Source organism: Gallus gallus, chromosome W, assembly GCF_016699485.2.
Source record: "Gallus gallus isolate bGalGal1 chromosome W, bGalGal1.mat.broiler.GRCg7b, whole genome shotgun sequence".
NCBI classification, from domain to species: Eukaryota; Metazoa; Chordata; class Aves; order Galliformes; family Phasianidae; genus Gallus; species Gallus gallus.
The window spans coordinates 5,536,754-5,564,453 of record NC_052571.1 but is presented as its reverse complement, the minus strand read 5'-3'; the positions used below and the strand labels follow the sequence as shown (position 1 = coordinate 5,564,453).

Here is a 27,700-nt window from a genome sequence, read left to right as displayed (position 1 = left end):
CATGCAGGACAGTGTCAAACACTTCGGAGGAGTCTAGATAGATGATGTCAGTTGCTCTTCCTTTATCTTTGGAGGAGAAAGGATGGAGAATTTCCATCCTTTACTTGATGCAGCAGGGAATGTGACCACTGAGGATAAAGAGAAGGCTGAGGTCTTCAACGCCTTCTTTACATCTGCCTTTACTAGTCAGATCAGTTATCCTCAGGGCACTTTATGCCCTGATCTGGAAGTCTGTGATGCTACGCAGAATACACTCCCAGTGATTCAAGTGGAGACAGTTAGCTCTTCCTTCATCTGGACTGTCACAAGTCCATGGGACCGGACAGGCTCCACCCTCAGGTGCTGAGGGGGCTGGCAGAGGTGATAGCCGAGCTGCTCTCTGCCATCTATCAGCGCTCCTGGTTATCTGGAGGGGTCCCAGAGGATTGGAGGCTTGCTGATGTGACTCCCACCTCCAAAAAGGGCTGTAAGGAGGATCCGGGGAACTACAGGCCTGTCAGCCTGACCTCGGTACCAGGGAAAGTTATGGAGCAAATCATCTTGGGTGAGCTCACATGGCACATGTGTAGCATCCAGGGGATCAGGCCCACCCAGCACAGGTTCATGAAAGGCAGGTTGTGCTTGACCAACCTCATTTCCTTATACAACTGGGTGACCAGACTCGTAGATGAGGGAAAGGCTGCTGATGTAGTCTATCTAGACTTCAGCAAAGCCTTTGACATGGTCTCTCACCATATTCTTCTGGGGCAACTGGCTGCCCATGGCCTGGACAGGTATACCCTTCTTTAGGTAAGGAACTGGCTAGAGGGCTGTGCCCAACAGGTAGTAGTTAATGGAGTTAAGTCCAGCTGGCAACCCGTTACAAGTGGTGTTTCCCAGGGGTCGGTACTGGGGCCCATCTTGTTTAATATCTTTATTGATGACCTAGATGAGAGGACTGAGTGAACCCTCAGTAAGTTTGCAGATGGCACCAACTTGGGAGGTGGTGTTGATCTGCCTGAGGGTAGGGAGGCCCTTCAGAGGGATCTAGATAAGCTGGATCGCTGGGATGAGGTTCAACAAGGCCAAGTGCTGGATTCCTGCACTTTGGCCACAATAACCCCATGCAGCACTATAGGCTTGGGTCAGAGTGGCTGGAAAACTGTGTAGAGGAAAGGGACCTGGGGAAGTTGGTTGATGTTCAGCTGAACGTGAACCAACAGTGTGCCTAGGTGGCCAAGAGGACCAGTGCCATCCTGGCCTGCATTAGAAATAGTGTGGCCAGCAGGAGCAGGGAGGTGATCATCCCCCTGTATTCGGCACTGGTGAGGTTGCACTTTGAGTACTGTGTTCAGTTTTGGGCCCCTCACTACAAGAAAGACATTGAGGCCCTGGAGCATGTCCACAGAAGGGCAACAAAAGTGGCGAGGGGTCTGGAGCACAAGTCTTATGAGGAGCGGCTGAGGGAGCTGGGATTGTTTAGTCTAGAGAAGAGGAGGCTCAGGGGAGACCTCATTGCACTCTACAACTTCCTGAAGGGAGGTTGTGATGAGGAGGGGTTTGGCCTGTTCTCCCAGGCAACAAACAGGACCCAAGGAAATGGCCACAAGTTGTGCCAGAAGAGATTTAGCTTAGACATAAGGAAAAACTTTTTCTCTCAGAGAGCGGTCATGCACTGGAATGGCCTGCCTGGGGAGCTGGTGGAGTCGCTGTCCCTGGCAGTGTTCAAGAGGCATCTGGATGAGGAGATAGGAGATATAGTTTAGTGGCTTGTGGTAGTAATGGTATTGGGAGGACGGTTGGACTGGATGGTCTTGTAGGTCCTTTCCAACCTTGTGATTCTATGATGTACTGATGCTGTAACTCCATCATAAAAGGCCACCAAGTTTGTCAGGCATGACTTGCCCTTGGCGAAGCCACGTTGGTCACCACCAATCACCTCATCTTTATTTTCTATGTGCTTTAGTAGTGCCTTCAGGAGGATCTGCTCCATGATCCTGCTAGGCACAGGTGTGAGACTGACTGGTCTATAGTTCCCAGGATCTTCTTTTTTCCCCTTCTTGAAAATGAGAGTTTTGTTTCACCATTTCCAATCAGTGGGCATCTTCACTAGACTACCATGACCTTTCAAATATGATGAGTAGCAGCTTGGCAACTTCGTCCATCAGTTCTCTCAGAACCCAGAGGTGGATCTTGTTAGGTCCCATAGACTTGTGCACCTTCAGGTTCCTTAGATGGTCTTGAACCTCATCTTCACTTACAGCAGGCAGATCTACCTTCTCCAGGTTCTTACCACTGCTTTCTGCAGCTTGGGCAGTGTTGCCAGAGCCCTTGCCTGTGAAGACTGAGGCAAAGAAATCATTGAGCACCTCAGCCTTCTCCATATCCCGTGTGACCAGGTCTCCAGGTTTCCTTCCTGAGAGGGCCCACATTCTCTCTGGCCTTCTTTTTATCACTGATGTAGCAGTAGAATTTCTTCTTGTTCCCCTTGATGTCCCTGGCTAGATTTAATTCTACCTGGCTTTTATTTTTCCTAATCTGATCCGTAGCTGCTCAGACAACTTTGTAGTCCTCCCAGGTAACCTGTTCCTGCTTCCACTCCCTATAGACTTTCTTTTTGCACTTAAATTAGTCCAGGAGCTCCTTGTTGATCCACAGAGGCCTCTCAGCATTCATGTTTTGCCTTCCTTTTTCTTGGGATGCACTGCTTCTGGGCTTGCAGGAGATGGTCCTTGAATTCCAGCCAGCTTTCTTGGGCCCCTTGTCCCTCCAGAACTTTCTCCCATACCACTCTGCCAAGCAGTTTTCTGAAGAGTTCAAAGTCTGCTCTCTTGAAGTCCAGAGTAGCAAGCTTGCTGCGCAGCTACTTTGACACCTTAAGGATTTTGAACTCCAACCATTTCATGGTCACTACAGCCAAGGCTGTCCTTGAGCTTCATATTACTCACCACCTCCTCCTGGTTGGTGAGGACAAGGTCCAACATAGCACCTTTTCTCATGGGTTCCTGTACTACTTGAAAGAGGAAGTTATCAACACATTCCAGGAACCTCGTTGATGTCTGGTGCACTGCTGTTTTGTCCTTCCAGCAGATATCGAGGTGGTTGAAGTCCCCCATGAGGACCATGTTTTGTGAATATGAAGCTGCTCCTGTTTTTAGAGGGCCTCAACCACTTGGTCTTCCTGATCAGGCAGCCGTAGCAGACCCCCTCTATGATGTCTCCTTCCCTTTAACCCTAACCCATAAGCTCTTTGTCAGCTCCTCATCCATCCCCAGGTGGAGGTCCATGGACTCCAGGTGGTCATTGATGTAGAGGGCAACACCCCCTCCCCTTCTCCCCTGCCTGTCTTTCCTAAAGAGTTTATATCCATCTATTCCTACATTCCAGTTGTGAGAGCCATCCCAGCGCATCTCAGTAATGCCAATGATGACGTAGTTATGTAGGCATATGCACGCCTGTAACTCTTCTTGCTTGTTCCCCATGTTCCATGTGTACAGGCACTTGGGCTCCCACTGAGCCTCATTTACCAATTGATCCCTGCACTTTACGTCTGATCCTATTCCAGGGTACCCCTGAAAGCCCCTTTTATCTCAAGATTGGTGGTTCTAGTTTTGGCCAGGCTGGCTTCACTGCAGCTACTCTCGACAACTACAAAATATGGAGGCTTTTGCAGGCTTTTGTTCCCAACTTCTTATATTGCTGTTCAGAGATGGAATTTGGTGCTCTAATTTTTTTTTTTTTTTTTTTTTTTTTTACAAATAACCTCTGTGAACAAGTTAATTTCGTTTCTGTTATGGAATTTAGTTCAGCTATTAAGCTAATCTGAACTTGCAAATGAGTTGACAGTGTTATATGGTCTAGTTTTCTGTGACTAGACTTGGTCACCCTACAGGTTAACTACTGCTATTTTTTTTCTATAGGAAGATATTTTGCTAACTTAGTTCTGTAGTGTTATTGACACTTAATTTGCTTTAAACAGATTCTAAAACAGAGGCCAAGGTTTGTTGCGTTAAAGAAGCAACCATCTTATATTGGAGGACGCGATTGTTTAGAGTTAAGAGATTATCAGTTAAATGGACTGAACTGGCTTGCTCATTCATGGTGCAAGTAAGTATAGTCTTAAATTAATTTTACTGTTTCTAAATTGTAAGCATTCATAACAATTGTTTTTTTTTTTTTTTTTTTTTTTTAGAGGGAATAGTTGTATTCTTGCAGATGAAATGGGTCTGGGTAAAACAATACAAACAATTTCTTTTCTGAACTACCTGTTCCATGAACATGAACTGTATGGGCCTTTCTTGCTGGTTGTGCCACTTTCTACCTTGACATCTTGGCAAAGAGAGATTCAAACTTGGGCTCCTCAGATGAATGCTGTGGTTTACTTAGGAGATATAACTAGTAGAAATATGGTGAGTATTTCTTTGCATCATTGAAAAAGCTAAGCAGTAAACAAGATTCATTTCACATTCCTGTCTTCTGCTCGTCTCCAATACTTTGGTTAATACTGAGCAAATACTTGAAATATTGTGTTTAAAATGCAAATTAAAAGCTTAAGTTTTGATCTTATATAAATGTATGTGAAAGACTTCTTTAAGGCTTAATAATAAAAAAGATTTAAAATGTAACCTTGCATTTGAAAATAATTATCTTTCATCATGCAATTATTTAGGTGCATAAAATAAATATTTAAGTGTACAAGTCCATGATAATTTCTAAATTCCTTTTCTGAAAGGAAGAATTTAAGTAACTGTCTGTTACATTAAAAATAAAAACTTAAAAGTGGAAATTCTTTGCCATTTCTTCAAAAAATTCAAAAAGAAAACAAATCCACCTGGAATATTGTGTTCCAGTTCCTTGATTCAAATTATTGTATGTCTCTCAACATTTACATTGCTATAGTGCTTGAAGTCATCTTGACCAATAAGACCATTTTTCCTCTAGCTAACATTTTGCCTGAATCTTGTGTTGTTTTTTGGGTTTTTTTGTAGATAAGAACTCATGAATGGATGCATCCACAGACCAAGCGATTAAAATTTAATATACTTCTAACAACTTATGAAATCTTGCTGAAGGATAAGGTAATCACACTTATTTCTTCAGGGAGATGAAGTGAGTTTTACATTTGACAAACGTTTTTGAGTTACACATATTTGGGTTCTTTGTTTGGGCTTCTCATTACTGTAATAATTTCTTTGCTTCTTAAAATGATCTACTTCCCTGTAGACTGTCATCCAGGAAATGGTAAACCAACCCTTAGCCCCAAACACCTGTGATTCGCATCTCTGAAACCCCACATTTTTCTTTGTATTTGTGTATGCTGTATTATGTATATTAATATTTCCATGATAGTAGCCCATAGTTATTGTTAATCCTAACAGTGTATGAAAATTTTAACAGAAAGACAATGAGTAGAATTTCTTTACTCCATTTGTTTGTATATACTGGAAAGAAGAGTGGGGTTTTTAAATGTTTTTTTTGTGGTTTTCTTTTTTTTTTTTTTTTTAATTTGAAGACATATAGGTCAACTTAGCCTTTTGCTTTCAAACTTAGAATGTTTCTATAGCCTTTAGTTGAATCTAGCAAACATAAAAACCCATAGGTGTCAATATGGTATTAAAATAAAAAATATGGGATTTATAACCTCATGTAAAAATTCAGAAATTGCACAATATATTAACTCATTTAATGTCTTCCCTTCCTCCCCCTTTTATTTCTTTAAGTCATTCCTTGGTGGTCTGAATTGGGTGTTTATAGGGATTGATGAAGCTCATCGTTTAAAAAATGATGATTCTCTTCTGTACAAGACTTTAATAGACTTCAAGTCTAATCATCGTCTTCTTATTACTGGAACCCCGCTGCAGAACTCCCTCAAAGAGCTTTGGTCTTTGCTGCACTTCATCATGCCAGAGAAGTAAGGAAGAGTTTTACGCAATTCCTCTTATTTATCAACTTTATTGTGGTGGAATATTGTAGTGATTGGAGAATCAGTATAGAGAGAATTGTGTTGTGAAATAGCTTAAATATTTTATATAAAATAGATATACATACTTTTTCATGGTATTCTTGATAGATTGTTCTGGAAGCAGTTGCTGCTTTTTCTGTTTTAGTAGTCCACAAAAAAAAAGATTGATGAATGGGTCAAGTTCCTGAGAAGATGCATCTTAATCCATGTGGTCTTCCTTTTAAATTTACTTTAGGGAAATAGAATGTGGTTGAAAATGTCTTTTTCTATGTTAGTACCATTAATGAAAACAAGTTTGTACCATGATGCCTGATATGCAGTAGTTCAATTAGACAGCCAATTTGCCTTTATGCTTTGCATACAATAGATTTATTGTATTGATACTTTTCTGTACTGACTTATGTTTATATCTGGGATAAATGATAGTACATGTTCCTTTCAGATATCTTGTAAATACAAAGCACTGTAGCTCCAATTAGTTTTGGAGCTATGCAATTTCATTGACTTCTTCAGAACCTCACACTCCATTTTCTTAGTTTGTTAGCACATATCAGAGGATAATCAAATTTCAGCTAGTCCATATAAGCTGCAAAAAGTATGTAAAATGGACTGTTCTCTTGCACTTCCTCCAACCATGAAACTATTTTTTTCATGCTGCTCTCAAGAAATATAGTAATGGGATTTCTGTAATTTTCTACCTGCGTTTCCATGCAGAAAAGTAAAATGCAGGGGTTTTCACTGGAGTAATTATTCAGTAGCTTATTTTTAACTTACATTTTGTAAAAGTGCTTGGAAATTTCGATTCTACTATTTGCAAACAAAATTTTAGAATTTCTTGGGATGTAAAAATTCAGAAGCGTATTAAGTGAAACAGAGGAGAGCGGGGAAGAAGTCCATATGCGTTTGTGTGCATGAGGTGTATTTATGGGCTTTGTGTGTTCTGTTTCCTCTTGGCTGTTGCTTCTTCAGGTTGTTCACATGATGTCACTATTTTACCTTTATTCTTTCTTATATTGAAGGTTTTCTTCCTGGGAAGATTTTGAAGAGGAGCATGGGAAAGGGAGAGAGTTTGGTTATGCAAGTCTTCACAAAGAACTTGAGCCATTTCTACTCAGAAGAGTTAAAAAGGATGTAGAAAAGTCTTTACCTGCTAAGGTTGAGCAAATTTTAAGGATGGAAATGAGTGCATTGCAGAAGCAATATTACAAGTAAGAAATGACACTTAAAATTCAGCTATTTTAATTGGATGTCTATATGAAAAGTGCTGAAGTGTAATAGTTCTCATAATGCAATTTGAACTGATAGTTTGAGAGCTTATCATTTGTGGAAACATGACAAATGTTAGGAATTACTTCCACTGCACATTCTATATCATAGGTGGATTTTAACCAGGAATTATAAAGCCCTGAGCAAAGGTTCTAAAGGCAGTACCTCAGGATTTTTGAACATCATGATGGAACTGAAGAAGTGTTGTAACCATTGTTACCTCATTAAACCACCAGATGATAATGAATTCTATAATAAACAGGAGGCTTTACAGGTAATGCCACTTTGTTTTTTAATTTCTTCTTATAAAGTTGTGGTTTACATCATGCAGTAGTTTTACTGTTCTGCCAATTTACTAGTTCTTATTAAAGTATATTAATAGAATTATATATTAAATATTTCATATTAATAAAAAAATTCTTTATTAAATGTACATCCTGGGTTTTACAGGTAAGTGAATTGATTTTTATTTCTTAGCTAGAACTGAATAATAGATCAATACTAAATAAGGATATATCTAACTTGAAATATGACCAAAATAAAATGGAAATAAATTTACTTAATCTGAAAATACACAGACCTTTTCAAACTATGTCCTATTTTAAACCCAGATCAAAATAAGGCAGTTAATTGGTAAACTTAATATAAATGAAAATGCATGTGACTGGCATTAGGTATACCAAGAGTCCATGTTATAGAAGAAAGTGATCTGCAGAATCTTTAAGCTTTTTTGTAATCAAGCACTGTTCTCTGCATGCCCTCAAGCAACCAAAATGAAAGAAAATAAAAGTAATAAACATTTTGTGATTGTTTTGTGGTTGCTTTTTTCCTTTTTTTTTTGTGTGTGTGTGTTTTTCTTAATTTTTAAAGATTAGTTAATCTTTGTACTTGTATTGGGTTTATGTGGCAAAGTTCTGGTAGCAGCAGGGGGGCTGCAGGCATAGCCTCTAAGAAGAGACCAGATCTCCCACAAGTCAGATAAGAGCCAGTTTGAGCTGACTCCAAAAGGGACCCACCACTGGCCAAAGCTGAGCCAGTGAGCAATACTAGTTGTGCCTCTGTGATAACATATTTAAGAAAGGATAAAAAATGCTGCACAGCAACTGAGAGGCGTGAGAAAATGTGAGAAACAACCCTGCAGAGATGCCAAGGTCAGTAAAGAAGAAGGGGGAGGAGGTGCTCCAGGCAGAGATTCTCTTGCGGCCTGTGGAGAAGACCATGGTGAAATAAGTTGTTCCTCTGCAGCCCATGGAAGACTACGTTGGAGCAGATATCCACGCTGCACTCCATGGAGGACCCCATGCAACATCAGGTGGATATACCCTAAAGGAAGATGCAGCCCATGGGGGACCTATGCTGGAGTGGCGTGCTCCTGAAGGACTGTATCCTACAGAGAAGCTCCATCGTGCTGGAGCAGTTCTTGAAGAACGGCAGCCTGTGGAAGCCCGCATCAGAGCAGTTAATGAAGGAGGACTGCGTCCCATAGGATGATCCCCATGCTGGAGAAGGGAAAGAATGTGAGAAGTAGCAGCAGAGATGTATTATGGACTGACTATAATCCCATTCCTCACTCCCCTGTGCCCCTCAGAGGGGAAGAGGTAGAAAAGAGTGGAATGGGGGGAAGGAGTTTTTAGTTTGCTTTTAGTTCTCACTATTCTACATTGTTATGAATTAGCAATGAATTTATTTTCCACAAGCCAAGTCTATTTTGATCATGATGGTAACTGATGAGTGATTTTCCTGTCCTTAACTCATGACTTTTGCTTGTTTATTTGTTTGGTTGGTTTTTCATTTTATTTTCTCCCCTTCTTCCTGCCAAGAAAGAGAAGGGGGAGCAAGAGGGAAGCTTGGTGGGTACCTGGTGGCAATTTTACCAACATAAATGCTTCTAAAGATCAGTGTTTTTTTTTCTGTAAGCTTTGAGGTTGATAATTTGAAGACTTTTTCCCCAAAACTACTAGATTGTTCAGTGATAGCTTGTGATTTCAAGCTGGTTTATATCATGAAGTGTTTTTCAAGCTAAAGAGTATGAGAGTGATGTCATTGCAGCTATCCAGTACCTAAAGGGAACCTACAAACAGGAGGGCAGTCAACTCTTTACAAGGGTAGATAATGGCAGGACAAGGGGAAATGGTTTGAAGTTGAGGGAGGGAAGATTTAGGTTGGATGTCAGGGGGAAGTTCTTTACTATGAGTGGAAAGGTGTTGGAACAGGCTGCCCAGAGAGGTTATGGATGCCCTGTCCCTGGAGGTGTTCAAGGCCAGGTTGGATGGGGCCCTGGGCAGCCTGGTCTAGTATTAAATGTGGAGGTTGGTGGCCTTGCCTGTGGTGGGGAGGTTGGAGCTTCATGATCCTTGAGGTCCCTTCCAACCCAATCCATTCTATGATGATTTACAACTTGGCACACTCTAACTACCTAAATTATAATTAAGTTCTTCAGAACTGTTCAGCCATTATTTGTAATAATTGCATATTTTTAACAATGATTTTCTTGACTCATCTGAATAAGTTTTGTTAGCTCCTATTGTGAATGATGCATCCTTCTCTTTTCTGGCAAATGGAATAAAAGCAACTAACTCCATTTTTTTTTTTTTAATTATTCTGCATAATTCTATCCTGAACCTTTTCCCCTAAAGTGACCTTATGTTTCCAACTTGAATCTGTATTCTAACTGCTCTAATATTTTTATTAAGTGTTAAGATGCTGTTTTATTAACCAGAGAAATGCATTTCCTTTAAAAACATGCTAATTAGTATTTCTGTTGCTTTCAGTTAGTGCTTTTTTTTTTTTTAATATAAGCTTTTACAATATCAGGACTGACTAAATCCTTATTAAGCTTTCATGTTCAGTTAATGCTGCATACTATTAAATGTATATAGTGGTGTAATATGGTAATCCGAACATGTTATTTGGATCTAGGAGACTTTTGTGTGCATATTTTAAAATACATTTTTAACGGAATGTCAGGATTTCTGTCATACTTCCTATGCCAGTAGACAAGAAAGCAGACATTAAATGAATGTCTAACCAACTGCAGTGTATGTTAGTGTTGAGGTAAACTTATTTTGCAATACACAATTTCTTATCTTTGTAGCATTTAATACGTAGCAGTGGGAAACTAATCCTCCTTGACAAGTTACTGATTCGTCTACGAGAACGTGGCAACAGAGTACTGATTTTCTCTCAGATGGTGAGGATGCTAGACATCCTAGCAGAATACTTGAAGTATCGTCAGTTTCCTTTTCAGGTAAGAATTTTGATGGTAGTAGCCAAGAAGCCTTGATCTTTGCCACTTTATCTTAAGTAAAAGTGTCCTTTCTGTAGAAAAGACTTCTAAAAGTTTAATTTTATGTATAGAAAAAGACTGGCAATTACTATGGTGTGAGGTGTTGCATTATTCTCCTCCTCCTCCTTCCCCCCCATTCCTCCCCTTGCCCTCAGTTGTTTTGGCAATTGAGTATTCAGGTTGCTCTGATTAGAATATAGTATGAGTTCCTTTTTAACTGTAATATTTGATCTCTTTAGAGACTTGATGGATCAATAAAAGGAGAACTGAGGAAACAAGCACTGGATCATTTCAATGCAGAAGGATCAGAGGTATGGCATTAGTGGGTGGTGGTTTTTTAATCTATATGGCAGGAAAACTGAAAACAGAAAAAGTAAGGGATGGATACTGTTGAAATTTTATTTCTTATACTATAAGGTTTATAACTCTTAATTTTTTTTCTGAGAAGAGATTAAATAGGAAACAATTTATGAAAGTGATGCTAAGTATTATTTCATAGTTATAGTTTTAGATTTTTTGACAGTATTCAAAATTATTTTGATAGAGTGCTGTATAAACCCTGAAGAATTTAACCTCATTATTTTGTTATGTAGGATTAATCCTTCAGTTTTTACAGTAGCACTTAACACGTAAGTCTTTGACACTGAAAACACACTTAAGGAATGGGCATAACTGAGTTGTATATATCCTTGCATGAAGAAAAACTATTTTTAATATTTTTAAAAATCTGTTTTTTGTTCATTTTCTAGTTTTTATTTCCTTACCCTGGAAGAAACTGCTTTCTAACCATTGGTTCTGTACCACTATAAGAATTCTGGTTTATTTAGCATTCCTACTATGGAAGCCATTCCATACCTTTGATAATCTTAGGTTTTTGTTCTGCACTGTCAGGGTTTTTTCAGTAATAGAAGCACAGCATGTGTCATTTACTGTTGAGCTTATATTTCTGCTGTGGTTGAGGAGGAAGGACTTGATTTCATAACATAAACTTAAGATATTCATTAAAACAGAACTAACGTCTGTATTTAAATTTCTAGTATAGACATCATTGCATTTTTCTGGAATCCTTGTAGCTGTATTGTATATATTTTTGTTTCTTTAAGGTGAAGGAGGATCCAAACTTTATGTGCTGTTCAAAAAATGGAGACTAATTAGAGAGTTGTGCAGCAACAAAATTGTTTCCTTTTTTATTCTCTATTTGTTTGCTAATAATCCATAAAACTTCATTTTACTTTATTATTCTTGGCTATTACTAAGCAAAGGTCTCCTTGGAAATATTTATGGCAACTCCAAGGACTCATTCCTGAGCATTAATGGTTTGTTATTACTTGTTACTGTATGGTAACATTCAAAATTGTTCTCTACTTCACTTTATCTTCAATTTCGTATGCTTTTTTTAATTACCTATCTCACAAGATACTTCTGTAGTCCTTCATACTTGTCCCTGAATAACTTCCTACCTTCTGCAAATTTTTATCATATCATTTTCATATTGCTTATGAATGTATTGAAGAGCACTGATCCTAGCAGAATGCTTGTTTCCTGTCTCTTAACATCTTAACAAAAAAGCCTGAGGGCTTGAGCCTTGAGCACATACAAGGCTTTAATAGCAGGGGAAGTTTGTACTTTTGGCCCATATTTTGCTTGGCTAAGTTTTTTCTCCCCAAGTGGCTGTTATTCATCTTCTTGGATGCTGCTTCCTTTAAATCATGGCGAAATTTATAACTGTTCACAAGAAAAACTGAGATCAGTTTGTTTTATGCTTAAAGAAGCTTCACCTATGGAACATCTATTTGATAGTGTATGAGTTGATAATATGCTCCACTGCATGTACTGGTTCCTTGAAGTTTATTGTAACTAATATATATATAAAGCTATTTCTTACTTTATGATTTCAGGATTTCTGCTTTTTGCTGTCTACCAGAGCTGGAGGATTAGGTATAAATTTGGCATCTGCTGACACTGTAGTTATATTTGATTCTGACTGGAATCCACAAAATGATCTGCAAGCACAGGCTAGAGCTCATAGGATTGGACAAAAGAAACAGGTATGCACATTTTTCTTCTAAACTCCAAACCTGAATGAGGGTTTCACACAGCGTAGCCATAAGCTGTTTGTCTAGGCCTTTGTAGGCTTTGTGTATTTTGAGAATAACTAACACTTGCTAGCTCTGTCTAAAAATGTTAATGCACCTTTGAAGTCTTAAAATAAAAAATCTCCCTATACGGACAGATGGTGTGGTAGCTGCAATATATGGATGGGTAGAGAGAATTGTTCTGGGCCTGTCCCATGTTCATTGGTTCATGTCATCCTAGAAAATAATTGCTATATTTATGGCACATGCTCTTAATGTTAAATATTTAGTATTTCTATTTCAGTAGATCTCTTTGGGTTTTGTTTCTTGCAGAAGATTTAAAGTAATAACATATTGGCACTTGTTTGTCACTGTGCTTGTGCATAATCACTGAAGTTTAAGAGGAGAGTTCTAAGAATACATTTCTTTAAATTTTATTTTTATAAAAACTTTATGTAGAGACCATGGTAACATGATTGAATAGTTTCATATGAGAAATACTGGTTCAGTAATATTTAGAAGATTTGTAGTTCAGGCTAACATTTCTCTCTGTTGTTGTTCCAAGGTATTTTGTGTTGTGATTTTTTTTTTTTAATTTCTTTATGTTAATTTTATCTGAATATTGTCTTCATGTGTAATTCGTGAGCATATAAATAAAGCCTTCATTATAATATACATAGGTTAATATTTATCGGCTAGTCACAAAAGGATCAGTAGAAGAAGATATTCTTGAAAGAGCCAAGAAAAAGATGGTGTTAGATCATTTAGTGATTCAGAGAATGGACACCACAGGGAAAACTGTACTACATACAGGCTCTACTCCTTCAAGGTATTTTTATATATTCTTTCATATCAATTTATGCTTAAGTATACTTGACTATTTGAGTAAAAATGCAAGTCATTTCTCTTGGTTGATAAAAGGCAAAAAATATGTGGCAATGGGTTATATTTTGTATGTTTATATTTACAAGGGCTGCTCCAAAAGTAATGCCTCCTATGTTATTTTGTTGGCTCACAATGTCGGAGGCCAATGTCAGTGGTATGGCAGTAGAGGTTGAAGCTTTCCACCTATATCTAGATACATGTTGTTGCTGTGTGACAGATGGCAGCAGAGGGGCAGTCTGACAGAATGGCGTCTGACATGGAAGTGCATGTGAAGCAAAGGTGTGTCACTGAATTCAATTCATCCATATGGAAAAAAATGACACCCACTGACATTCAACACTTGCTGAACACTTATGGAGACCAAATAGTGGATGTGAGCACAGTGAGGAGTGGGTGGTGCGTTTCAGCAGTGGCAACTGTGATGTAAAAGACAAGCCATGTTCCGGACAGCCATGCACAGCTGTCACACCACAAAATGTAGAGTGTCTCAATCAGCTCGTTTGCAGGAATCAGCAAATTACGCCCAGAGAACAAACTGTGTACATAGCTGAATATGGACTTCAGTGTGTTGGAAGCAATAGTGGCAATGTTGCAATATCATAAACTTGACTTCAGGCGAGTCCCACAAATGCTCACACAGGAACAGAAAGAACACTGCATGCAAGTTTGTCAGGGCCTATTGAACCAATATGAGGCTGAAGGTGACAGTTTCCTGAATCACATCACTACAAGTGATGTGACGTGGTGTCACTGCTATGAGCTGGAGTCAAAACGGTAGTTCATAGAGTGGTGACATGCAAATTCCCCATTGAAGGATGCAAATTCAAGATGCAGCCCTCAGCAGGTAAAGTGATGTGCACTGTCTTTTGGGATAGGAAATGAGTGATCCTTCTGGATTTCCTGGAACCTGGACAGACTATCAACTCTGACCCTGCTACATTGTGATGCTCACTAAGCTTGAACTTCCAGAGTCAGGCCAGAGAAGAATCATAGAATTGCTCAGGTTGGAAAAGACCTTAAAGATCATCTTAAACAGAGGGAAAAGAGGGAAATATACAGGAAGTGGAAGCAGGTTTGTGTAGCCTGGGAGGAATACAGGGCTGTTGTCCGTGTGTGTAGAGATAGGATTAGGAAACCCAAGGTACAGATGGAGCTGAACTTGGCAAGGAATGTGAAAGATAACAAGAAGGGGTTCTACAGGTACATAGGCAGGAAGAGACAGGCCAAGGAGAGTGTTCCCCCTCTGATGAAAGGCAATGGGGAGCTGGCTTCCTCAGACATAGAAAAAGCTGAGGTACTCAATGAGTGCTTTGCCTCAGTCTTCACTGGTGGTCAGGCTTCCTGTGTCTGCCAGGACCATGAGTCTCTAGGTGAGGGTGTGGGGAGTGGTTTCTGTCCCACTGTAACAGTGGAACAAGTCCAAGTCCTCCTCATGAAACTGAACGTGTATAAGTCCATGGGGCCAGATGATATCAATCCTAGGGTTCTGAGAGAGATGGCTGATGTGGTTGCCGAGCCACTCTCCATCATATTTGAAAAATCATGGCTGTCTGGTGAAGTCCCCAGTGACTGGAAAAAGGGAAACATTACTCCCATTTTGAAGAAAGGGAGAAAGGAAGACCCGGGGGACTACAGGCCAGTGAACCTCACCTCTGTGCCTGGGAAGATCATGGAGCGGATCCTCCTAGAAGCTATGTTAAGTCACATATGAGACAAAGAGGTGATTCGAGACAGCCAGCATGGCTTCACCAAGGGCAGATCGTGCCTGACCAATCTGGTGGCCTTCTATGATGGAGTGACAGCTTCGGTGGACGGGGGAAGGGCGATGGATGTCATCTACCTGGACTTCTGCAAGGCCTTTGACGTGGTCCCTCACCACATCCTTCTCTCTAAATTGGAGAGGTGTGGATTTGATGGATGGACTGTTCGATATATTAGGAATTGGCTGGCTGGATGCAGCCAAAGGGTTGTGATTAATGGTTCTGTGTCATGGTGGAGGCCGGTCACAAGCAGTGTTCCTCAGGGTCGGTCTTGGGACCGGTGCTCTTCAACATCTTTATCAATGACATAGATGATGGCATTGAGTGCACCCTCAGCAAGTTTGCAGATGATGCCAAGCTGAGCGGTGCAGTCGATATGTTGGAAGGAAGGGAAGCCATCCAGAGGGACCCAGACAGGCTGGAGAAGTGGGCCCATGAAAACCTAATAAGGTTCAATAAGGCCAAGTGCGGGTTGCTGCACTTGGGTCAGGCAATCCCAGGTGTTTATACAAACTGGGAGAAGATCTCCTTGAAAGCAGCCTTGCAGAGAAGGACTTGGGAGGTCCTGGTGCACGAGAAGCTGGACATGAGCCAGCAGTGTGTGCTTGCATCCCAGAAGGCCAAATGTGTTCTGGGCTCCATTAAGAAAGGGGTGGCCAGCAGGGAGAGGGAGGTGATTGTCTTCCTATACTTGGCTCTTGTGAGGCCTCATCTGGAGTACTGCATCCAGGCCTGGGGCCCCCAGTACAGGAAGGATGTGGAGCTCTTGGAGTGGGTCCAGAGGAGGGCCACTAAGATGATCAGAGGACTGGAGCACCTCTCCTATGAGGAGGAAAGGTTGAGGGAACTGGGCTTGTTTAGCTTGGAGAAGAGAAGGCTCCAGGGAGACCTCATTGTGGCCTTCCAGTGCTTGAAGGGAGCATATAAACAGGAGGGGGTACGACTGTTTACAAGGGTAGATAGCGATAGGACAAGGGGGAATGGTCTTAAACTGAGACGGGAGGTTTAGGTTAGATATTAGGAGAAAGTTTTTCACACAGAGGGTGGTGTCGCACTGGAACAGGTTGCCCAAGGAGGTTGTGGATGCCCCATCCCTGGAGGCATTCAAGGCCAGGCTGGATGTGGCTCTGGGCAGCCTGGTCTAGTGGTTGGCTGCCCTGCACGTAGCAGGGGGGTTGAAACTGGATGATCATTGTGGTCCCTTTCAACTCAGGCCATTCTATGATTCTGTGATCAAGTCCAACCGCAACCTAACCGTACTACCCTAACAACCCTCCACTAAATCATGTCACTGAGAACCATATCCAGACATTTTTCAAACACATTCAGGGATGTTGACTCAACCACCTCCCTGGGGAGCCTATTCCTGTGCTTAACTACCCTTTCTGTAAAGAAGTTTTTCCTGATATCCAACTTAAACCTCCCCTGGTGCAACTTGAGGCCATTTCCCCTCATCCTGTCACCTGATGCCTGTGAGAAGAGACCAACAGCACTCTTGCTGTAACATTGGGCCCCACACCAGTTTGAAAACCCTGAACCACACTGCTAACCATACTCACAGTATAGTCCAGATTTGGCACCTTCTCACTTGCATCTATTCAGACTGATGAAAGATGGACTGTGTGGGCAACGTTTTCTTAGTGATTATGCTATCATAGCAGCTGTAAAACAGTGAGTCACCTCTGCTGGTGCAGATTTTTACGAGCATGGCATGTGGGCTCTTGTTCATCTCTAGCAAAAATGTACAGCTAATGGTGGTGACTAAGTTAAATACTAGCGTTTTGTAGCTGAGAATTTGATCTATCAAATAGTGTTATTGTGCTCTTTGTATCTGTAGTTTCCTTAGAAATAAGTAGGAGGCAGTACTTTTGAAGCATCTGATGTGCATATTAAATATAGGTTATATTTAACAACCAATAGGAAGCTCAATTGACTCATGATTATAGTATCACGATTATAGTAATTTGAAAAAAATCTCTAAGATAACATGTTTTTTTCTGAAACTTTCTGTATTTCAGCTCAACACCTTTTAATAAGGAAGAGTTATCAGCAATTTTGAAGTTTGGTGCTGAGGAACTTTTTAAAGAACCTGAAGGGGAGGAAGAGGAGCCTCAGGTAAATGGAACAATCCATGTATACTTCATGGATATAAAAACCAAAACTGTGTGAAGTACTTTCTTGTAAAGACAAACAACTTCTGTTTCAGGAGATGGATATAGATGAAATCCTGAAGAGGGCTGAAACTCGAGAAAATGAGTCAGGCCCATTAACTGTAGGAGATGAGTTACTTTCACAGTTCAAGGTATTGCTCTGTTCCTTTAATTCTCCCATAATTATACTTTTTCTGTATGAATGTTAATTATTATTATGTACCTTTCTTTATTCCTGTGAAACAAATGCCACGATAAGTCAACTCTGCATAGAATGTTTTTTCACCTATACAGGACAGTTACCACCAGGGCAAACATCTATGTCAATTGCTCCAAAAGTAATGCCTCCTATTGATTTCCATGGAAATTACAACAGATGAAAAGAGCACAATAACACTACTTGGTAGAGCCAATTCTCAACTACAAAATGCTATTTTTTAACATAATCACCACCAATTAGGTATGCATTTTCACCAGTGATGGGGAAAAAAAAAATCTGCACGAGCGGAGGTTACCCACTGTTGCTGTTGTCACTACTGAAACGCACCACCCACCACCTCACTGTGCTTACATCCACTATTTGGTCTGCATTAATGTTCAGTAAGCATCAATCAATGTCAGTGTGTGCCATTTATTCCACATGGAGGGATTCAGTGACACACCTTTGCTTCATAAGCACTTCCATGTCAGACACTGCGGATATTGGTGAGAAGGTTCAGCCTCTACTGCCATACCACCAGCATCTGCCTATGATATCGTAGGCCAACATAATGAAATAAGAGGCATTACTTTTGGAGTAGCCCTCATAAAAATGCATAATGTATTCTACCAACAAAATAAGAAAGAGATTTACATATACATTAGTCTTTGATTTAATGATTAGAATACTTTGTAGGGCTGTTTTTCATTAAATGGTTTACACTGTTAAGCAACTATAGTGCTTCTGAAAACACAATGAAGTTTGGATTCCTTTGTTGATGACCTTTTAGAAATTTCAAGTTAGTTTCCATTCAAGCTTGAATGCCAGATCAAAGAATCATAGAATATCTTGGGTTGGAAGGGACTTGAAAGATCATCTAGTTCCAACCTCCCTGCTGTGAACAGGTTTGCCACCCACTAGATCAGGCTGCCCAGGAATCACAGAATGTCCTGGGTTGGAAGGGACCCCAAGGATCATGAAGCTCCAACCTCCCCACCACAGGCAAGGCCACCAACCTCCACATTTAATACTAGACCAGGCTGCCCAGGGCCCCATCCAACCTGGCCTTGAACACCTCCAGGGACAGGGCATCCATAACCTCTCTGGGCAGCCTGTTCCAACACCTTTCCACTCTCATAGTAAAGAACATCCCCCTGACATCCAACCTAAATCTTCCCTCCCTCAACTTCAAATCATTTCCCCTTGTCCTGCTGTTATCTACCCTTGTAAAGAGTTGACTCCTCTCCTGTTTATAGGCTCCCTTTAGGTACTGAAAGGCTGCAATTAGGTCAGCCTTCTTTTCTCCATGCTGAACAAGCCCAGCTTCCTCAGCCTGCCTGTGTAGGGGAGGTGCTCCAGCCCTTTGATCATCTTTGTGTCCCTCCTCTGGACCCTCTCCAACAGCTCCCTGTCTTTCTTGTATTGGGGGCTCCAGACCTGGACACAGTACTCCAAATGGGACCTCACAAGGGCAGAGTAGAGAGGGACAATCACCTCCCTGTCCCTGCTGGCCACCCCTCTCATGATGGAGCCCAGGATACCATTTGCTTTCCGAGCTCCAAGAGCACACTGCTGGCTCACGTTAAGTTTTTCATCCCCCAGGTCCTTCTCTGCAGGGCTAATCTCAAGGACTGCTCCTTCCAGTCTGTATATATGCCTGGGATTCCTCTGGCCCAAGTGTTAAACCTTGTACTTTGCTGTATTGAACCTCATTAGATTCACCCAGGGCCCACCTTTCAAGTCTGTTGAGATCGCTCTGAATTGCATCCCTTTCTTCCACTGTGGAACCTATCCAACCTAGCCTTGAACACCTCCAGGAATGGGGCATCCACTACTTTTCTCACCACCCTCTGAGTGAATAATTTCCTCCTAATATCTAATCTAAATCTCCCCTCTTCTAGTTTAAAGTAATTCCCCTTTATCTTATCAGTATCTGCCTGTGTAAAAAGTTGGTCACTCTCCTGCTTCCAAGCTCCCTTTTAGTACCGGAAGGCTGCAATGAGGTCTCCCCTGAGCCTTCTTTTCTCCAAGCTAAACAATCCCAGCTCCCTCAACCTTTCTTCATAAGAGAGGTGTTCCATCCCTTTGAGCATCATTGTGGCCCTCCTCTGGACCCACTCCAACAACTCAATGTTTTTTTGTGTTGGGGGTCTCAGGCCTGGATGCAGTAGCTCAGATTGGGCCTTGTGAGGGCAGAGTAGAGGGGGACAATCCTCTCCTTCTGCCACTCCTCTGTTGATGCAGCCCAAGGTATTGTTGGCCTTCCAGGCTGCAAGCGCACACTGCTGGCTTGCATAAAGCTTTTCATCCACTGTGATCTCCAAATCCTTTGCAGGGTTGCTCTCAAGATGTTCTTCTTCCAGTCTGTACACGTATCTGGGATTGCCCCAACCCAAGTGCAACACCTTGCACTTGGCCTTGTTGAACCTCATTAGGTTCTCAGGGGCCCACCTTTCAAGTTTGTCTGGGTCCCTTTGCATGGCATCCCTTCCTTCTCTTGTGTCAATTGCACTACTCAGTTCAGTGTCATCAGCAAACTTGCTGATGGTGCCCTTGATCCCGTCATCTGTCACTGATGAAGATTTTAAAGAGTACTGGTCCCAAGATAGTCCCCTAGTGGTCACTGCTTGTCACTGGCCTCTACCTGGACATAGAGCCCTTGACCACAATCTGTTGAGTGTGACCATCCAGCTAATTCCTTATTCACTGAACAGTCCAACCTTCAAATCCATATTTCTCCAATTTAGATATAAGAATATGGTGTAGGACAATGTCAAACACCTTGCAGTAGCCTATGTAGATTATGTCAGTTGCCCTTCCTTTGTCCATCAATGCTGTCATTCCGTCATGGAAGGCCACCAGACTACTCAGGTATGAACTGCCTTTGGTGAAGATGTGCTGACTGTCATGGATCATATCCTTGTCTTGCATATGCTTTAATAAGTCTCCTAGGGGGAGCTGCTCCACAATCTTCCCAGGCACAGAAGTGAGGCTCACTGGCCTCTAGTTCTCTGGGTCTTTATTTCTCCCTTTTTTAAAAATGGGAGTAATGTTTCCCTTTTCCAATCGCTTGGCAACTTCACTTCTGAGCAATGACTTCTCAAATATGACAGAGTAGCTTGACAAGCATGTCAGCTGGTTCCCTCAGGGCCTGGGGATGTATGTCACGGATAAGTGTCATTGTGACGTGCAGAAATCAGACCCTATCGCCAGTAAGGATATAGAACAGGTATGTGATTATTGGTGACGCGTGTACACCCTGGTGCAAGGGGGATCGTTCCACCTAACTTGCACACCGTCAGGAGAAATCGTGCTATAGATATAGGTCAAACTAATACATAATCAATAGTTGACAGGAATTCGGATACATATTCACTACATTCCCGACAGCCCATTAGCATACAGTCCCTCCCCCCCTTGTGCGTGCGTAGTAGGTCATGATGATGAAGGCTCGTAGTCTTCCTCACTGCAAACTTCTGACCCCGAAGGGGGGGCATCCCCCGAACTGGTTTCAGCTTGCCCTGTAGACACCTAATCACCTCCCTGCCAAATGTTTTCAAGCTGCTCTCCAGTCCTTATCTTTATGGCCTTCATCCTCCTTGTTATTCCAGACCTACTGTCTGTGAAAGTGCTTGGAATCCCTTGTTTTCTAACACTCTCTACCTAAACTATCTCTATTTGCCCCTTATTTCTACTTTGTGAAGCTACTTTCCCTTTTCTTCCTGTGAGGCCCTTCTCTCTATTACTACAGGGTCCTGTTCTCACTCTTCAATTGGGTTCCATAGATTTCATAGACTCATTAAGGTTGGAAATGACCTTTAAGATCATCTAGTCCACTTGTCTACCTACCACCAATATTGCCCTCTAAACCATGTTCCTTAGTACCACCTCTACATATTTCTCAAATACCTCCTGGGACTCCACCGCCTCCCTGGGTAGCCTGTTCCAGTGTCTGACCACTCTTTAGGAGAATAAGTTTTTCCTAATATCCAACCTGAATCTCTCCTTCCATAACTTGAGGCCATTCCCTCTTGTGTTATCACTGTTACCTGGGAGAAGAGGCTAACCCCCCACCTTGCCACAACCTCTTTTCAGGGAATTGTAGAGAGCAAGACGGTCTCCCCTGGGTCTCCTCTTCTCCAGACTAAACGATCCCAATTTCCTCAGCTGCTCCTTATAATACTTGTGCTCCAATCCCCTCACCAGCTTTGTTGCCCTTCTCTGGATGCGCTCCAGGGCCTCAATTTCGTTCTTGTAGTTAGGAGCCCAAAAATGAATATGGTACACAAGGTGTAGCCTCACCAGAGCTATGTACAGGGGGACAATCACCTCCCTAGTCCTGCTGGCAGCACTATTTCTGATACAAGCCAGGATGCTATTGGCCTTTTTGACTACCTGGGCATACTGCTGTCTTACGTTTAGCCAAGTGTTGACCAACAATCCCAGGTGTTGCATGAGGTTGCTGTGACCAAAGTGCAGGACCCAATACTTTGTCTTGTTGAACTTCATCCCACTGACCTCAGCCCAGCTATCCAGCCTGCCTAGATCCCTTTGTAGGGCCTTTCTATCCTCAGGCAGATTGATGCTTCCTCGCAGCTTGGTGTTATGCGCAAACTTACTGAGAGTGCGCTCACTCCCCTCATCCAGATCATCTTAAACACATACATGTTCAGTCTCATCAGGTGGTCTTGAACTTGCTTTTTGCTTACAATAGGAGGGATTTTTTTTTTCCCCCAGCCTCCACCTAGAAGTTCAGGGATGTGGAAGTCCAACTACCAGTGAAGAATGAGGCAAAGAACTCATTGAGTACCTCAGCCTTCTCTGTGTCTGTTGTAGCAAGTTTTCCCTTCTCATTTATCAGAGAAGTATGTTTTCTTTGGCCTTTCTCTTCTGACTAATGTACTTGTAGAATCCCTTTTTGTTATTTTTTACATCCCTTGCCAACTTCAGTTGCATGTGTGTCTTGGCTTTCCTTAACCTATCTCTACACATCTGGATGGCATCCCTGTATTCTTCCCAGGCTGCAGGTCCTTGTTCAGCCATGCCAATTTCCTGCCTTCTCTGCTTGATTTCTTATGCTGGGGGATGGAGAGCTCTTGCATTCTCAGAAAGGTGTCCTTAAAGAGCTGCTAGCTCTGTTCCTTTCTGGTGTCCCTAAGGACAATTTCATATCTCATCCAATAATTCCTTAAACAGTTGGAAGTTAACTCTTCTGAAGTTCAGGCTCTTGACTGTTCTTTGCCAGGCCCATATTCCTCAAGATCATGAACTCTACTAGGGCATGGTCGCTACAGCCCCCGCTGTCTCTGATCTTAACCTCTCTAATTATTTCCTTTGCATTTATGAGCACCAGGTCCAGTGTTGCTTCACCTCTGGTTGGTATGTCTAATACTTGTACCAGGAATTTATCATCGATGAACTCCAAGAGTTTCCTGTATTACTTGCAGCCCAACATGTTGCTTTCCCATCAGGATGAGAGCCTGTGAGCAGGCTGCCTGCTGCTCTCCCTGGGCAAACTGCCCTGGAAACTGTCATACCATGCTGTTTGCCTATGCTAGTTGCTAGTGGTTCCTGGGGGCTGCCTTTCTACATGTGGATGTGTTGGGCTGCTGCTCCTGGCCCTGCCCATGCCTCCTCAGCCACTCTCATGAGGGGGTAGGGTCTCTTGGTGACTCTCTCCTCACCCTGGAGCCTCCTTGATTTCCAGACATCCCTCGCACACCACGATCCCATGCTCCACTGCAGAATGTGCCTGCACGGGAGCTGATTGCTTCAGAGGGTGACCAGAAGCGCTTAACTGGATAACACAAAATATTATAGTGGGACCGAAGTGTGTGTTTGTATCTTGTGACTGTTCTTGTTTGCTTGTGTGATTTTGTTTGTTTTTATTTAAAGCAAGGAAGGACTTTGCTTTAGATCAGATTACTAAATCACCTTCCTGCTGATCATTAATTTGCAATGTACTGTGGTTTCCACAGTTTATTAATGTTTGGTTAGTTCTACATAATAACATAGAGTTTTACATTAACTTGAATGTTCAAATGCTGTTAGCCCTGCTTTGAAGGAAATTAAACAACAGTTGCACAGCTATTGAGAAGGTATTTCATAGTGTTTCTATATTAATTAACTTTTAAAATTAAAAAGAGCCCCCTCTTTATATTCAGCTATCTTGAATGGAACGTATGTATTTCATATATGAAAAATACTTTCATTAGAGATGTTGCTTCATGAAGTATTTTATATGCATACGTTACTTTTATATAAATAAAATATGCCATTCCAAACTATTTTCCTAAAATGATATTTACTGAGTCCTTGTTTAAATAAAATCATGTATCTATTTGGTGAAAATACTTATGTTCCAAAACATAAGGTAGCTAACTTTTCCAATATGGATGAAGATGACATTGAATTGGAACCAGAACAAAATCTAAGAAACTGGGAAGAAATCATTCCAGAAGTTCAGTGGCGACGAATAGAAGAGGAGGAAAGACAAAAAGAACTTGAAGAAATATATATGCTTCCAAGAATGAGAAACTGTGCAAAACAGGTATCTCTGGGTTCTGACTGATTTTTTTCTTTGATACTTCTATTGCTGATGTTTTGACTTGTACTTTTGTGTTGTGTGGTTTTCGTGTGTTTTTCCCCCAAAATATTTTTATGGACTAGGTAACACATAAATAAAATGTTTTAGTCATGTAGCTTTGAACTAGTTACTCTGAAATTCCAGATCAGCTTTAATGGAAATGAAGGGAGATGCAGTAGGAGCAGAAGATATTCTGGATCTGATAGTGATTCCATCTCAGAAAGAAAACGACCAAAAAAACGTGGACGACCACGAACTATTCCCCGTGAAAACATTAAAGGATTTAGTGATGCAGAGATTAGACGGTAAGATGTGTGGGGACATGCGTGCTTAATGGGACAAAACATTTTATCATCTTGAGTTTGAAAATGTGGAAAACAAGTCTATCTTTCTTGACCTTAGATGAAAATTTTTATTCTAGACATTTAAAGTTTTCCTGTTTGTAGTTTGTACCCATTTAGGTGTGCTATAAAATTGAGTTGAAAAATATTCTTTTTTTTTTTTTTCAGTATTTAATGCGTTATTCTTCCTGCATCCCCTGAAGACAGTGATTTTAAAAACAATTGTTTCAGTGAGCGTGCTTTTATTAAAAAAAAAAAAGTGACCTTCCCATCATTTTACCTAAAGACTAGTTGAAGAAAGGATACGCACATCTTTGTGAAAATACCTATAAAAGGCTAAAATAATTTTCTTTTAAACTTCTTGCCACTGTAATTATTGTTATATAATGCTTTGTAAAAGTAAAACAAACAAACAAACGAAAAAACCTATTGTGATGAGTGAATCTATACAGCTGGTCCCATCAATATCTAGTGCTAAAAATTCCTTATTTTGATTGAGGGAGGAGAAATTGTTTTTTTTTACTTTGGTTTGTGAAATGCTATTTTTCTTCTATAATATAAGTATTCATGTTTCTGTAAAATACTGCAATGCTTATAAAATATCTTTCATTGTATAAGTAACTTTTTAAGAGTCTTGTTCCCTTTCCTTTTTATCTAGCAACATAGTTTGCTGTTTTTGTCCAGGGGTATTCTCCTGCTTGCACTAGTAACTTCGGTTCTTGATTGTTGAGTTAAAAAATATATATAATTTTTAAAAAATTCATTCCCTCTCCTTTCTGGGTATTTCTAGTTTCTTTCCCTCATTCAATTACTTATGCATTTCTTCTGAGGGCAGTAACATTCCTTTATCTTTGTTACTATGTTTTCCTAAATCTTAAAATCACCTCAGAATTCCAGATTGCTCCTCTTTATTATACGAAGACTAACATAATGTCTGAATTGTCTATTCGCTGTAAATCCACATGTGATTTTTATGATTAGACGCATCATGTTTCTGAATCCTTTGTCTCGTGAAACTAGTAAAGTAACCTTTGAAATAAATTCTATCATCTATTGTTTTATTTGCATCAGTTATTAAGCCAAATAGAACTCTGGCTTTAAATGTGGCTTAATTGATATACTAATCTGACCTAGTCTCTTTAGTTCTTATTTCTTTGCATTGTCCATATAGTATTGTACTAACACTTTACAAATAAATTTTAAACCCAGTATAGTTAAGCATATATTTTTAACTGCAGAATTATTTTCTATTACTAGATTTATCAAGAGTTACAAGAAATTTGGTGGCCCACTTGAAAGGTAAACTTATCTGATTATATTTGCATAGCAAATTGGAATCTTGTTTACACTTAAAATTAAATCAATACACCAAGAAACCTTAGGCTGAAGAGAAAATAGCATGCCTAATATTTTGCCTTTACTATAACATGAAATTCAATTAATATATTTCTTTTCTTCATACAGGGTATGTATGTAGATAGCTAGAAAACTCTTCAGTTTTGCAAGACTGCTTTCACTTTCATTGTACTTTACCTACTGTCTTGTTTGATCTGCATTACTGATAATCATTTAGTTTTATTGTAAAAAGTCTATGGTTTTATGCAGTGTAACAGCCAGTTTTACATGCTTATTGTGACAATTATTATGAGAGCTGCTCCAAAAGTAATGCCTCCTGTTTTATTATGTTGGCCTATGATGTCAGAGGTGGTATGGCAGTAGAGGTAACAGAATATTGGCTGGTAGGTTCAACATTTGTTTGCTGTGTGACAGATGGCAGCAGATGGGCAGTCTGACAAGATGATGTCTGACATGGAAGTGCATATGAAGTAAAAGGGTCTAAGTTAATTCCTTCATGCAGGAAAAAATTGCACCCATTGACATTCATCAATGCTTGCTGAACATTTGTGGAGACCAAACAGTGGATGTGAGCACAGTGAGGGGTATACCACCACCATTTGCCTCTGATGTTGTGGGCCAACATTAGGAGGCATTACTTTTGGAGCAGCTCTCATGTATATATATTGGTTCTTTTCAGATGAATTTAAAGTAATATGTTGAAAGTGTGTGGTTAGAGACCTTTATAATTCCTACTGTATTGCTCTCTAGTTTCTGAAGCACCTTTATTATATCTTTTTTATATTTTGTGTATTCTTTTCTATAGCTGCTTTTAACTGCATGGATCAAAAATGCACACAGCATAGCAAGTATTGGTGAATGTTAACTTACATGATCAATTCTCTAGTTTCAAAGTCTGAAGGGAATAATTGATAAATACATAGGTGACAAAAGGAAGACTTGGGAAAATGCTGGTCCATTGTTGAATGAGATTAGGAACATAGTTAAATGGGACAGGGAAAAAGCTGAGGTACTGAATGCCTTCTTTGCCTCAGTCTTTACCAGCAAGATTGACCCTCAGGAATCCCAGGTTCCAGAGACCTGGAGGAAAGAAAATGTACCCTTAGTGGGAGATGATCTGGTCAGAGAATACTTAAGCAAATGAAGCATTTGCAAGTCCATGGGCCCTGATGAGGTGCACCCACCAGCGCTGAAGGAACTGGCAGATGTCATTACAGAGCCACTCTTGATAATCTTTGCTCAATCATGATGACTGGGAGAAGTACCTGAAAACAGGAGTGACATTTGCTTCACTCCAAGAAGGAGGTTCAACAAAGCAAAGTGCAAGGTTTTGCACTTGGGTTAAGGTAATCCCAGATATGTATACAAACTGGGATAACTCCTTGAGAGTAGCCCTGCTGAGAAGGACTTAAGGGTCGGGTCCTGTTTGATGAAAAACTTAACATGAGCCACCAGTGTGTGCTTGCAGCCTGGAAGGCCAGTGGTATCCTGGGTTTCATCAGAAGAGAAGGTGGCAAGGGAGGTGATTGTCCCCCTCTCCTCTGCACTCATGAGGCCCCAAGTTTGGGGTCTCCAGCACAGGAAAGATGTGGAGCTTTTGGAGAGAGTCCAGAAGAGGGCCATGAACATGATCCAAGTGCTGGAGCACCTCTCCTATGAAGATAGGCTGAAGGAACTGGGCTTTTTCAGCTTGGAAAAGAGAAGGCTGGGGAGAGACCTCATCGCAGCCTTCCACTATTTAAAGGGAGTTTATAAACATGAGGGAAATCAACTTTTTACAAGGGTAGATAGTGATAGGACAAGGGGCAATGGTTTTAAACTACAGATTAGGTGTTGGGGGAAGTTTTTTACTGAG

At 40.8% G+C, this 27,700-nt stretch overlaps 1 protein-coding gene across 13 annotated transcripts in view; it reads left to right on the top strand.

The window, feature by feature from the left end:
- Nucleotides 1–27,700, top strand: part of LOC374195 (chromodomain helicase DNA binding protein 1) — a 116,146-nt gene that overhangs the window by 75,584 nt on the left and 12,862 nt on the right. For 11 of the 13 annotated variants that reach the window (NM_001396597.1, XM_015300461.4, XM_040655243.2 and 8 more), the window contains 15 exons: nucleotides 3,959–4,086; nucleotides 4,172–4,388; nucleotides 4,968–5,057; nucleotides 5,700–5,890; nucleotides 6,961–7,149; nucleotides 7,319–7,481; nucleotides 10,302–10,454; nucleotides 10,733–10,804; nucleotides 12,392–12,541; nucleotides 13,249–13,397; nucleotides 17,232–17,328; nucleotides 17,420–17,515; nucleotides 23,936–24,112; nucleotides 24,293–24,453; nucleotides 25,747–25,788. In NM_001396597.1, the coding sequence (NP_001383526.1) occupies nucleotides 3,959–4,086; nucleotides 4,172–4,388; nucleotides 4,968–5,057; nucleotides 5,700–5,890; nucleotides 6,961–7,149; nucleotides 7,319–7,481; nucleotides 10,302–10,454; nucleotides 10,733–10,804; nucleotides 12,392–12,541; nucleotides 13,249–13,397; nucleotides 17,232–17,328; nucleotides 17,420–17,515; nucleotides 23,936–24,112; nucleotides 24,293–24,453; nucleotides 25,747–25,788 (2,075 nt within the window). The remainder of the gene's footprint in view (nucleotides 1–3,958; nucleotides 4,087–4,171; nucleotides 4,389–4,967; nucleotides 5,058–5,699; nucleotides 5,891–6,960; nucleotides 7,150–7,318; nucleotides 7,482–10,301; nucleotides 10,455–10,732; nucleotides 10,805–12,391; nucleotides 12,542–13,248; nucleotides 13,398–17,231; nucleotides 17,329–17,419; nucleotides 17,516–23,935; nucleotides 24,113–24,292; nucleotides 24,454–25,746; nucleotides 25,789–27,700) is intronic. The other 2 variants (XM_040655246.2, XM_040655242.2) reach the window with 1 other exon arrangement.